Source organism: Crinia signifera, chromosome 8 (assembly GCF_055691185.1).
Source record: "Crinia signifera chromosome 8, ASM5569118v1, whole genome shotgun sequence".
NCBI classification, from domain to species: domain Eukaryota; kingdom Metazoa; phylum Chordata; class Amphibia; order Anura; family Myobatrachidae; genus Crinia; species Crinia signifera.
The window spans coordinates 135,413,146-135,426,734 of NC_139224.1; the positions used below are offsets into that span (position 1 = coordinate 135,413,146).

The following is a 13,589-nucleotide window of genomic DNA, read 5'->3' on the forward strand; positions in this document are numbered from 1 at the left end:
TTTCCCACACAACACAACGCCACGGTGTTCGGTGACATGCCTGCCCTGCCAGCTTACCTCAGTGTTATGGCGGTGGGAGCCAGCTGCAGCTTACTGCTGACCAGTATTTGGAGGTCTTCATATGAAAGTTGGTGGGAGACTTGTATCGCTACTGTGTATTTGTAGTAAACCTTAATAAGGTATGACTCTGGGGGAGTAACTGTGGTTTTCTACAGACGGAAGACAAAGGTCATTAGAGAACAGAGGGAGCATTTTATCATTTGTGTTCTAAATACAAAATCCTAGTGTATGTTCTAGTTATTCCCTTAAGCCTAACATAAGCCCATTTTACCAAATGGCTGTTACCTTCGTCCATGTTCATAGAGGGATACGGTCATTGGGTCACCAGCAAGTTGTTAGACAGTCATTAGGTCGACATGTGTCTAGATCGACATGCAAGAAGGTCAACCTGAGTCAGGGTTATTAGGTCAACATGGGTTAGGTCGTCAATCAAAAGGTCGACATGGGTTTTTTCACTGTTTTTTTTATGCCGACAGGTGATATTTCATGCCCTACCATCCACTAGGGCATGTTGGGAGAATAAAATAGTGTGCCGAGCCCGAAGCATGGCGAGCGAAGTGATGCACTTTAACCTGTGCCCATGTCGACTGTGTCGACATTTGGGTAAAAAAAAAAATGTGAAAACCCCATGTCAACCTTTTGACTGTCGATCTAAGCCATGGCGACCTAATGACCCTGTTGACCTAACCCATGTCGACCTATGACCCTGTTGACCTAACCCATGTCAACTTATCCACACCCTTCATACAACTAGGCATTTCTTAATGAGACTCAATAACTTTCCAATAAAACCTGACTTATTCAACTTAAAATTCTGGAATTGTACAATTGGGTTTTACTGAAAATAAACGTCTCCCTTTTCTGTAATCGCTACTTGCTGTTTAGAGAAGCAGATATAGATCGAAGGTGTAGCTATAGTCATTGGAGCTGCTGCCTCTGCAAGCCCACACAGATTAACCAAGATAAGCTGGCCATACATCTACAGATCGATTGTCAGATTGGGCAGGTTGGAACAAAAACCTAGTAGTATCTGAATGGCAGTTTTCCAGCATTTTTAAAGCAATTGGTGAACTTTCATTTTCTCTCATCCGTTACCAGGATTTTGTTCCAACCAGCCCAATCTGACAATCGATCTGTAGATGTATGGCCAGCTTATCTTGGTTAATCATCTGTAGTTGTAAGGGGCCCATTATTTTAGTCAGCTACTCGCTATACTTACGCAGCGACAGAATATGTAAATAATACAAGTTAGGGTTTTCTGAATGGTGATTTGCAGTGTTGGAATTGTTCTGGGGTCGTCGTTGCGTGTGCCTGCGAGCAGCACTAGCAAAAGAGGTCATTCCAACTGCAGCAAAAGGACATTGACCACCTTATGTTTAACCCTTTGAGTGACAAGTGAACTTGTCAAAATAGGTGTGAAAATTGCCACGCAAACCTTTTTAATTTATCATAATGACCTGTAAGGTTTACCTTTTTATATAGGAAATAAAATAAAAAAAATTCCTTACACAATCGTCTTTTTTTTTTTTATTCAAATTTAGATAATAAAGGTGAGCAATGCTGGCATTTTTAGCAGATATTTTGCACATCACACAGATGGTGGCACTCAAAGGGTTAAAGTTAATTAAGTCTAAAGCCTCGTACACACAGGGTGACCCGGCTCTTTGCTGAGCAACTGTCTTAAGCATGATCGCTCGGCATACATCGGGTGCTGAGTGGGGGCGTTGCCTATTTTTTACCCTTTGAGTGCCAAGTGAGTTTGTCAAAATAGGAGTGAAAATTGGCAAGCAAACATTTTTATTAATTGTAATGACCTGTAATGTTTACCTTATATAGGAAATATAATCTTTTTTAACACTGCATTATTTATTTGCATTTATATAGCGAATGTGAGTGACGCCGGCATTTTTAGCAGGTCTTTGGAACATCTCACAGAGCTGTTGGCACTCAACGGGTTAATAGGCAAAGCCCCGCTATCTAGCAGGAAAGCTAGTGCAAGCACCGGCTTTCCCTGCGTGAGGATAGCGACATGTAGGACCATGCATCGCCGTCGCCTGGGGCTATACATATAAAGCTATCCGTGCTCCATTTCTAAGCAATCTAGTCAAATCGATTAGAAATGGGGCTGAAATCGCCTAGAGTGTATAGTCCCTTAACTGCTATTCTTCTTGCTGCAATCTGGGTTCAGATCAAGTACAACTGTATCCAAAGTGCATAGCTTATTCCTCACACTGATTTGATTGAGGATCTGTTTTTGTTTTCATTTTGTATTGTTTCTTTTTTTCAGGATGACTTTAAATTGTAAAGATAACCATAACGGAATTCCCTTTCAGGCATGTCCAAACTGGCCCTCCAGCTGTTATGAAACTACGAGACCCATCATGCCTTGCCATAGTTTTGCTATTACATAATGCTAAAACTATGGCAAGGCATGCTGGGATGTGTAGTTTCACAACAGCTGGAGGGCCACAGTTTGGACATGCAGGCCTTACCGATTAGATGTACAGGACATATTTGTACTGAGAAAGCATGGTCAGAATACTAATCAGAAATTACACCTTAATGCAGCCCATCGATATTCTAGAACAGGGATAGGGAACCTTTTGGTATTCCAGCTGCTGTTAAACTAAATATCTTAGCGTGCCTTGCTGCAATCTTGCCATTTAGCCATGCAAAAATTGTTGCAGGGCATGCTGGGATGTGTAGTTCAACAACAACTGGCGTACCAAAAATTCCCCATCCCTGTTGTAGAAAGTGATGTTAAGGAATGGTTGCTATGATACAAGTGAGTCTCTCAAAACACATACCACTTTGGGCACCTGTGACCTCTCTTTTGCTATAGGTTTGTCCGGTTTATCTGAAAATAATCATAAAAAATGAAGTCCATTATAGGTTGGTAGACACAAATCAGTAGGAGAGCTTAAACTATTTTTGTTGTTGAATCAATGCAATAATTCTGTACCAAGGAATAAGCAGAAGAAGCGATTACATTGGTGATGAACACTGAGGTTAACAAAAAAATAAAACCGAAGTGAGGTTAATGGGCATAATATGGGCCAAAGAATAGGATCAGTGGCCAATTTGTATGAGATTGGCTGTTTGGGAGCTTAGACATGGCTCCTCCCTCAATATATCAGGAACCTAATTCACTGATCCAACTACACCAGTGAACATTAGGGATATTATTATTTTTGAAAAATCTTGGATTTGCCTATCCTGACCGTTTTTGTGCTGAGATCAGGGAATGGTAATGATTGAACATGTTTAATATTACGGATTTCCTAACCCAGCCAATGGGTGATCAGGAAATATAGGCTGCTGGTGTACGGGGGTTTTTAGTCAGGGCAAAGCACAAACAAGTCAAAATATGTGGGCAAAGTCTGATAGCATTTACCAGCGGATAACCCATTTACTGTAGAGTAGATTTATTAGGCATTGTTGTCATTTCCCCATCATACACAGCAGGATTATTCCAATAGGGAGGAGACACAGGACTCCTGTATAATTAACCAAAGGGTTACAAAGGTGGGGCAATGCATGTTCGTATACATTTAATAAAGTCCGCTACATTATTAGCTTTCCCCTTCCACCTCCTGTAAATCATATTTCAATATACTTGCATCGAACAGCCACATTTAACTAAGCTAATTGCTGAAATGCCCGTAGAGCCTCTGACCTTGCCCATTCTTTGGCACTGTGGGGGCGATGGTGGTTGGTGGAGCTGGTATGTCTGCCTCTGGGGATTTGTCGTTTGTGGGTTCCTTCTGCTTTGTTTCTGCTGCCTGAAAGACAAACATTCGGCTTTAAATTCTTCTATGGTACCTGGCTAAAGTTCTGGGCATGATATAAAATGGGTGGTATGGGTACTTCGCTTGACTTCGGTCAGCACTGGCATGTCTTCTTGCAGCTGGAGAAGGCTACTGAGCGCATGACTCCACACTATGACTCAAATCATTTACAAGTTCACATGATTCGAGTCCCTCAGTTGGACGTGTTGAGACAGCCCCTTTCAGTCAGCACATAACGCCAATGTCATCTCAACATTCAGAGGGGCTAGCGTAGATCTATCAACACTTCATGTTTTCATACCACATGTGGATCTGTAGAATGTGTCAGTTTGGAATGAATGCAGCACATGTTTGAAAATGTGACAGTAATGACCAGTGTTGGTTTTACCTATGGACTGCAGCGCCTCAGGTAAATACCGCCATTTCCTCAGCATTAGTGGAGCCAGTGTCTTTACTGTGACTAGCAAGTATGACTTCCAATAAGAAGTTACTGCCAGTCACCTACATGACAGGAATTTCCATTGGGAGCTGGTGCTATGCATGCTCTGGGCCTGGCAACTGTATTGTACAGGCAGCGGTGACTGGCACATACCCAGCAGTGCAGCCAGTGGCAGCCCTCCTCCTACTCACAGGTAGGAGCCGCCGCTGGGAATGATTACACCTGTGCACCAGCTAGGTGTCTGGAAAACATGAACTGGTGGTAGACCTTGAGGACCAGTTTGGCTAGTCCTGGCATAGATTCTTGAGACCTGTGTCTGTTTTCTAAATTAAGCAATCCAGAAATTTGTTCAGCAATGAAATCTTCACCTCACAATCTGCAGGCCTTAAGGGGCCCATCCACCAGTACGATTTGGCCCTTTTCTACATGATTTTGACACATTGGACTGTTAAATCTTCTGTAAATGTCAAATCATATGTCATATACTTACAGTATGATTCTGATCTAATGCGTGGTTCCATCCGTCCTATGTCCAAGCAGGAGATTGTCACTGCTCCTGCTAGGACACATGGTACCCCTGGGCGGTGAAAGGGATCACATGCAATAGATCGTATGTAAAATGACTGCATACGATGTATCCCATGTGATCTAGCTGCTGGATGAGTTTCCGAGGTATCACATGCGAAGCTGCATATGATACCTTGTCTAGGGTGCCCACAAACTAGAATGATTTATTGGCCGATAATCGGCAGAAAATCGGCCGATTTCTGTTGGACACGCGCTCCCTCTGATCTATTGCTAAATATTCTGATCTAAAGGTGCCCATACACAGTACAATTGTACTGCGCTATGCGATACGATGCACGCTCCAGCAGGCATCTCATCGCACAGTACATAGAGTATGTGCTGCACATACTTTTTGTACTGCCTTCTGATCGCATTGCACGCAAATCATATGCGATTTGATCGCATGCAATGCGATCTAGTTCAAAGCGCACAGGAAAAATTGTACTGTGTATGGGCACCTTAAAGGTGCCCACACTAGAATGAGTTTTTTGCAGCTTGGCCGATAATCAGCTGATATCGGTCGGATGCGCGCTCCGGCGGATCTTTTGCTAAATCTTCTTAAGGTGCCCACACACTAGAAAGATCTGCGATCATAAGATGTGCGCATAAATTAGCCTTCAAATCTTTTGTCCGATCTGGACAAAAGATTTCAGGCAAGCGCACATCTTTACCAAAGATTTTTCTTAAGATCCCGTGTGCGTTCCTATGGATCTTTTGTTAAATCTTCTGATCTTTTGTGCAGCACGTAAGATCAGAAGATTTAGCAAAAGATCCACGGGAGCGAACATCGGCCGATTTTTGACCGATTATCGGTAAATATCGAAAATCGGCCAATCGGCCCAAAAATCGTTCTAGTGTGTGGGCACCTTTACATGCTGCATGAATGATCAGAAGATTTAACAAAAGATCCATAGGAATGTACATGGGATCTTAAGAGAAATCTTTGGTAAAGATGTGCGCTTGCCTGAAATCTTTTGTCCAGGACAGGCAAAAGATTTTGAGGCTAATTTATGCCCCAATCTTAAGATCACAGTTCTTTCTAGTGTGTGGGCACCTTTAAGTCTATGGAGGCCTTAAGGTGCCCACACACTAGAACGATCAATCGTCCGATTTCATTGTTTTTGATCGTTTGGACGATTAATCGTTCGATTTTTGTGTGCACATCGTTCAGTATTTTTAATACTTACCATCCGATGCGCGTCCCCGTGTGTCTTATGCGGTGTCGGTTCATCTTCCCTGCTGCAGGGAAGATATGCAAATATTCTGACCAATTTCTGGTCATGTGTTGGGGGCGTGGATTAGCCGGCGCATAAATCCGGAAGCTGTCAGTGTCCTCCCCCGGGCGGCTGTTTTTTTGACAGAAGCCGGACACCTGTGGCGGGGACCTGGCAGGAGACGCGGCGGGGACCTGGCAGGAGACGCGGCGTGTGCCCGGAAGCTAGACGCCTCCCGCTTTTAGCCACATACTGTATGCTACAGAAAGAAACCCCTCAGCTCCCTCCTATGATCAAGGTCAGGTCACCTCGACCGGTGAACACAGCTGCAATCTATGTCCTATGCAGTTATCAATCCACCGAGGTATTATACAATGTGAGGCAAGGCAGGTCTCCAATCTATTGAATGATTCCTGCCCTGTCACTTCACCACTTCATGGACGCCGTGCAGTTTTGGCAATCCATTATCATGTACAATGCACCATTTGTACCCTGGTGTTGTTATATGGAGGTATAGAAAAATTGCCATATAAGGAAACTATTAATAAAGAAATGAATAACAATTTTATGCTACAGTAAATACTGGCCACTGAGTGTAGCATTATATATAAGGGAGGTGGTATAAGGAGGGTGCAATGTTCAGGGTCCTAATTACAGGTCTTTTATTTAACACATATCACCCCATATCCACTTTGTGCACTGAGCTGCCACTACTTTTATACTTTCTACATAGCCCAACCCATTACCTTCTACATAGCCCAGCCCATTATTAGAATTTTTTCAGAAATCTTAAGATAAATCTTTTGTCAAAATGTACTCTTTTGAACGAAATCTTTTGTGTTGGGCAGATGGGGAGTTCAAGGGAAATCTTAAGATAAATCTTAAGATCACAGATCTTTCTAGTGTGTGGCCACCTTTAAGGTGCCCACACACTAGAAAGATCTGCGATCATAAGATGCGCGCATAAATTAGCCTTCAAATCTTTTGTCCGATCTGGACAAAAGATTTCAGGCAAGTGCACATCTTTACCAAAGATTTTTCTTAAGATCCCATGTGCGTTCCTATGGATCTTTTGTTAAATCTTCTGATCTTTTGTGCAGCACGTAAGATCAGAAGATTTAGCAAAAGATCCACGGGAGCGAGCATCGGCCGATTTTCGAACGATTATCGGTAAATATCGGCCAATCGGCCCAAAAATCGTTCTAGTGTGTGGGCACCTTTATATGTGAAAAGATTGGACTCTGTCAAATATTTCTAGTTGGAATAAAAATCTGGTAAGCAAATGATAATTGGCCATTTGTACCCAATTACTGTAAATCAGACACAAATGGATGTTCAGACAAATTGATTAAATGAATTTAACTAATTTTGTCTGTATGTCTATTTCTGTCCATTTTCCGGCTTTTGGGAGTAAATGGTTGATTTACTATACCTTACCAGATTTTTGCTCCATCCAGAAGGATTGGACAGATAATTTTATATTGTGTATCCAGTAAGTTACAATGTTTCCTGCTTTTCTCATTTTCCGATCGTTTAGAACAGAGGGAAGACATATTTTAAGGGCAAAAACCTACTTTAGAATGACAACGTTTATGAACAATTCGTCTTTTTAAAATATCTGATCGATATTACTTTACCTTCTTTTTTTTTTTGTTTCAATAAAAAGCTGATTTATGATATATTGTAAAGGTTTATTACCTGCATTTGGGATTGGAACTTTAGCTCCACCGGTTCCAGGTAATTGCAGGGGACGATCCCTTTCTACATAAACAGGCAAAGACAATAGTGGAAATGTCACATCAGATAAGAGTGGAAGTCATAAACTGTAACGCATTGCTAACATATACTATATCTGCAGTTAATGGCATAACTCGCCCATGTGATCTTTCCCCTCTGAGACTATTTTTTTTCTTACACTAAAAAAACTGCTTGTGGGTACAGTCTAGCACAGAGATTTGCCCCAGGAGGCCATTGGTCAGTTTTCTTCGTTAAACAAAACAAAAAAAAAAGTGAATTCTTTACCCTACACTACAGTTTGTTCAAGTTCTTATTAAAATTTAAAGTTATGCAACCACTTCAATAACACATGTATATGGAATGTATATGGAATTTAGCTTGTAGCATTTCATTGCATGCTATAATTACCACCCTCTTCTATTGCTATTACTGTGGCAGTGTTGCATGAGAAGATACGGTACTTATGTAATATCTGGGCTCCCATGTTAAATGCACCCCATTTTTTCATACCCCTACTATCCAACTACGCATGGAGTTGATTTTATATAGTGTGGCGAGCGCAGCGAGGCGAGCGCACTCGGTCTCATAAGAAAAACGGGAGCCCAGATATTTCATAAGTACCGAAGATACACATAGGGGGTTATTCAGCTTGGTTTTTTTTTTTTTTTACAAATTTGGTCCTCAGACGGATGGTGCGGCTCTGCGCTGGGTACATGCTGTGCGAATGCCTCCGTCGACTATCGCAGTCGCCGAAGCGTTCACAGACATCAGGGTGGACAGCGTTTCCTCTGCGTGCCCTCAAAAAGTTGGGTGCGCCCACAAAAATGCTGGGTGTTCCCATGCGAACTAAAGGGTGGCGAAGCCTTCACAGAGCGGGCCGCTGACATCCCATGATGCCAGGGCCCGCCCCATTCTCGGCCACAGTCGAAGCAAATAAAAGACAGAGAAAGGGGGTGTATGATGTTCTCCTCCTTCCTTTGTCTATAGCTTTAAGAGGTTTGGCGATCTCTTTTTTGAAATACCCTCTTTAGCTGCTTGTGGCGCAGTCGAGATTGTCTTTTTATAAGTTTTGCAAATAAAAGACAGGTCAGATTGACTTTTATTTGCAAACGGGGGGGGGGAATCATTCGATGGATGTGTGAGCGTACACATGCATTCACTGGCCGGTGGGGGGCAGGCGTTTGTTCGCCCGAAAGGTGGTAGTCCGCTCGCTAAGCAGCAAAGGATGCAGAATAAGGCCCATAGTTTCACATGAGTTCATTAAATCTCACTTCTCTGGGTGTAGTTTCCCTTGAAACAAAAAAAATCTACAAGATCAGTAATTCAGCGGTGAACAATTTTCTTATCTCTTCTTAGCGTTATCTCCTATTCTGGGTTTGCCACTGCTATATATAATCGCTTGAGTCACAGACCAATTACCATTCGTATCTACAGATGCTGGGAAAGTGATGTCTGAGACGCACTGGTACTTGCTTTGCCAATCGCTGGAAATCAGATAAATGTCCGATCCGCCGAGCGATTTTCAAATCTGTGTGCACCCTGTACATTCTCTGCTATTTATAGCTTAACGAATGTGGTTCTCAAAAAGGTCTAAAGGTGCCCCTACACGGGGCGAGGGTGCTGTGTGATGCGATGCGCGCTCCTGCTGGAATCCTGCTCCTGCTGGAATCCTATCACACAGCACATAAAGGGCATTACTCTAGTTCACTCTTAGAGGCAAATTCCTTCTCAAATGGACAAAACCATGTGCACTGCAGGTGGGGCAGAATAATATAACATGTACAAGGAGAATTAGATTTGGGAGGGGTTTTACTTCAAAGTAAGATCTAAATTGCAGTGTAAAAATAAAGCAGTAAGTATTTTTACTGCACAGAAACAAAATAACTCACCCAAATCTTAATCTCTCTGCACATGTTATATCTGCCCCACCTGCAATGCACATGGTTTTGTCCATCTGAGAAGGATTTTGCCTCAAGGGGTGTACACACGAAGAACTTTTAACAGGGGATTTTGACTAGATAGTCAAAATCTCCTGGAAGGTTAGCCAAAAATCTCCCTATTTTTCTCTTGCTTAGTCAATATTGTCTAGCAGAAATTGCTTAGCATAGATAGTCTATGATCTAGTCAAAAAAAATTGCCTGCACAGTCTATCATTGCTTAGTCAAAATCTCCAGTGCATCTAGCCAAAATCGCTCCCAAAATTGCTTAGTCAAAATTGTCCATTAGTCGAAATCTCCCCGTGTGTACATCCCTAGAACATGAACTAGAATATGGCCCAAAGTCTGTGCAGCCCGTGCTTTTTAAACTAGGTCCTGACCACATTGCAATCAAATCGAATTTGCATATGGGAGAAGCCCGGAGAGTAGTGAAAGGGGGTAGAACAAGGCTACGTGTCAGGGAGCGGGACAAGGCAGACTTTACCAAGCCCCGCCCCCATGAGTCAGCTCCCTCCCTGTGGAACCGCGTAATTCGGAATTTGATGCAGCGGGGAAGGGGGGTGCAGGGGCTACGGGGCAATGCGGGATACTTGTCCACCTTCCCGGGGGCCGGGAGGGGGACCTGATTTGCGGGAGCCTCGGTAGACAAGTATGATTATCACTGTTTGAAGCTTGATACAACTGCCCCTTATACTTATCTGCTTAAGGAGTGTAGCTCTCTACTGAGCATATTAGTGGAATATAATGCTTCAGCATAGAAATGGACACTGTACCATTATATGACCCACAAGAAAGCACACGCTGTGTACTGTGGATGGGATCACAGGGTACCGCAGCTGTTATTATGGATTTTATGATTGTGCCCAACAACAACCTAAAAAGATTATTTTCAATTACAGAATTCTCTAATCAGTTCTGGCCATAAACCATGTAATGTGCACCGTATAGTTATTAATATGGATGTAATATGTGTCCATTGTGGTTACCTTTCCATTAAATAGAACAGTTGCCCAGTTATCATCCCCTTTCTTGAGCACAAAGACAATATTTCCTGGCATCACTCCCATCTCCTCTGCAGTCTCTGGGGTAAAGTCAAACAGTACCCGATGTGGTTCGCCCTGCAACGTCCTGAAAGAGAGGAAGAAAATGGTTTACCCAACACTTGTCTCATGTTCTGGTTAATAGACATGATTAATAAAGCCACCATGATGGTTTCCCTACAGCTATGCACAGGGACAGACTGGGGCAGCAAAATAGCCCTGGCAATGTCGCATGTGCAGATGACAAGGGTGCACGTCCCTGGCACAAAAGGGTAAGGCCTCACGGCACGCCCCCAGACCGTGACGGACTCCTAAGCGGGCCTGGTATTTGTGGACACACAGATGAGTTGAGGACCTGGCTGTGCACCATGCCTCATCTCTCCTGGACACATGAGTCCAGTGGCAGGGGGCTGCATTTACACAGCTAGAGATCCTGTCATTAGCGTTGCCCACAGCTATCTGGGCTCTCTCTATGGGCAGGATGTACTAAGGGGAAAATGTGGTAAAACCCCAGTTTTACCGCATTTTCCTATGTATTAAACCCAGCCACCTCGTTACTGCAGTGAAGGGTATCGCCACCTATGGGCTTCTTTTTGCCGCCTCCGCCGCAACCCGCCGCCTAAATTGCCCCAAAAATAAATTATTGGGACAAACTTGTGACTTATGTCCAAAGGCCCCCCCATACACTATGCGATTTGGGCTCGATTCCGGTAGATTGGGTAGTGATATTGGCCCAAATGGAAGTCATCTGCAAAGTATCGCATGCAATGCAGGGGTATTCTGAGACCCAGGGGTGGGGACATGCGGCACCGGGCAGAGGGATACAGATAGCCAGATGGGAGGAGCTGGCCAGTTGGCACATTTAAAAAAGAAAAACATAAAAAAAATGCATAGGCAGCCGCTGATTGGCTAAGAGAGCTCTCAACCAATCATTGGCTGCCCATTCATTTGTATGTGTTTTTGTTTATCCTCCTGCAGCCCGGCTCCCAACTCCCTCGGCGTCCCCCAACCTGCAGCTCCCTGGATTTTACTTGTGATAAAACGCATGCGATTTATCACATGTAAAAAATGGCACATCAAGTGCCTAATCGTATGTGAGCTCTCCTGGGGAGCTGCCGGGGAAATAAGGTTTGACTTGTATGGGGGCCTTAAATTATCCCCTTATGTCTAAATAAACATGCTTCACCTGTAACAGGTATGGCTTAGATCACAATGTCTAGGTAGACAGTCAAAAAAAGGCTGACAATGTCAAAAGGTTGACCTGGAAATTTTCTACACATGAAAAGGTTGACATGAGTTTTTCCAGGCATTTTTGGTGCCAATGTTGACACCTCAGCATGCTTTGTTCCCATTATGAGTCGACATGAATTGTAAAGCATTAAAAAGTCCCAGAAAATGGGAAACATTGTGAAAAACTCATGTCGACATTTTCATTTTTACATTGTCATCTCAACCTTTTAATCGTGTCAACCTTTTTTATATTGCACTTTTGCATATCAACATTTTGTCAATGTTGACCTTGTGCATGTCGATCTTTTGGCGTTGACCTATTGGATGACTTACCTCAGTACTTCAGTCGTTTTTGGACGTGGAGGTGGCTCGTTGGCCTAGAGATCAAACAGAAAAGGTCACATACTGTACTAGGAATATATTTTGGAGCTGTCTTTTATTATATGTCACACCCAGGCCAGGCTATTGCCAACTCCCTTATAGGCAGCATCACCCACCCCCTCAGAGGCAGTGCTCTACCACCCTAAAGGTGGTACAACCCCATTCAAGCCATTCACCATCCACTTTAACTGATGCACCTTCACCCCATGTTAATTATTACCTAAGCAGGCAGGAGGTGGATGCAGCATTTCCTGTTACTGTGACCTCATACAGTCTAGTAATACACTCTCAGGGGTAAATTTACTAAGATGCGGGTGTTGCCCATAGCAACCAATCAAATTATATCTATTATTTAGTAAAAGGTGCTGAATAACTAATGCTGTGTACACACGGGGGCGATAGGGGCTATAATCGCTGGGAATATTGTCGCAGGCGACCATATTGCCAGTGATGGAAGTGTGCCCCGGCGATAAATCGCGGGGCGCGCAATCCCGTTTTCTGCCCCATTGTAATCGCTGGTCGCAGGAGCTTGCTCCCGCGACCAGCTAATTACCTCTGTGGCTCCCCCAGCAGTGGTTCCTTTTCATCAGCGACCATCTCTGGTCGCTGATGAAAAGGAGACACTGAGCAATATATTGCTAGCAATATATCTCCCCCCGTGTGTACGCACCCTAAGAAGTAGAAAATGCTTGGTTGCTATGGGCAACAACACATTCAATAGAACTCCCATCTTAGTAAATGTATCCCTCAGAGTATCACGCACATGGGTAAGCATTAGCTGCTGCTCCTCCTCCTCCGTGGCCCTTATTCTGGTTCCCTCGCAAAGGCAAATTCCTTCTCAAATGTACAAAACCATGTGCACTGCAGGTGGGGCAGATGTAACATGTCTAGATTGAATAAGATTTGGGTGGGGTTTTACTTCAAAGTGAGATCTATATTGCAGTGTAAAAATAAAGCAGCCAGTATTTACCCTGCACAGAAACAAAATAACTCGTCCAAATCTAACTCTCTCTGCACAAGTTACATCTGCCCCACCTGCAGTGCACATGGTTTTGTCCATTTGAGAAGGAATTTGCCTTTGCGAGTGACCCAGAATAAGGGCCCAAGTCAGCTTTGAATTCACTAAATGAGTGACACTATAGTATTTATTCAATGTTTAACCCTTTCAATGCCAACAGTGAGATCTGCTAAATATC

At 43.4% G+C, this 13,589-nt stretch overlaps 1 protein-coding gene across 2 annotated transcripts in view; it reads right to left on the reverse strand.

Moving 5' to 3' along the window:
- The window catches only part of NCF2 (neutrophil cytosolic factor 2), a 43,171-nt gene that overhangs the window by 13,261 nt on the left and 16,321 nt on the right, over window positions 1–13,589 (reverse strand). For both annotated transcript variants that reach the window (XM_083157222.1, XM_083157221.1), the window contains exons 7-12: window positions 12,346–12,389; window positions 10,729–10,870; window positions 7,767–7,829; window positions 3,737–3,842; window positions 2,868–2,917; window positions 58–209 (exon numbers count right to left, since the gene is read on the reverse strand). In XM_083157222.1, coding sequence (XP_083013348.1) covers window positions 58–209; window positions 2,868–2,917; window positions 3,737–3,842; window positions 7,767–7,829; window positions 10,729–10,870; window positions 12,346–12,389 — 557 coding nt within the window. The remainder of the gene's footprint in view (window positions 1–57; window positions 210–2,867; window positions 2,918–3,736; window positions 3,843–7,766; window positions 7,830–10,728; window positions 10,871–12,345; window positions 12,390–13,589) is intronic.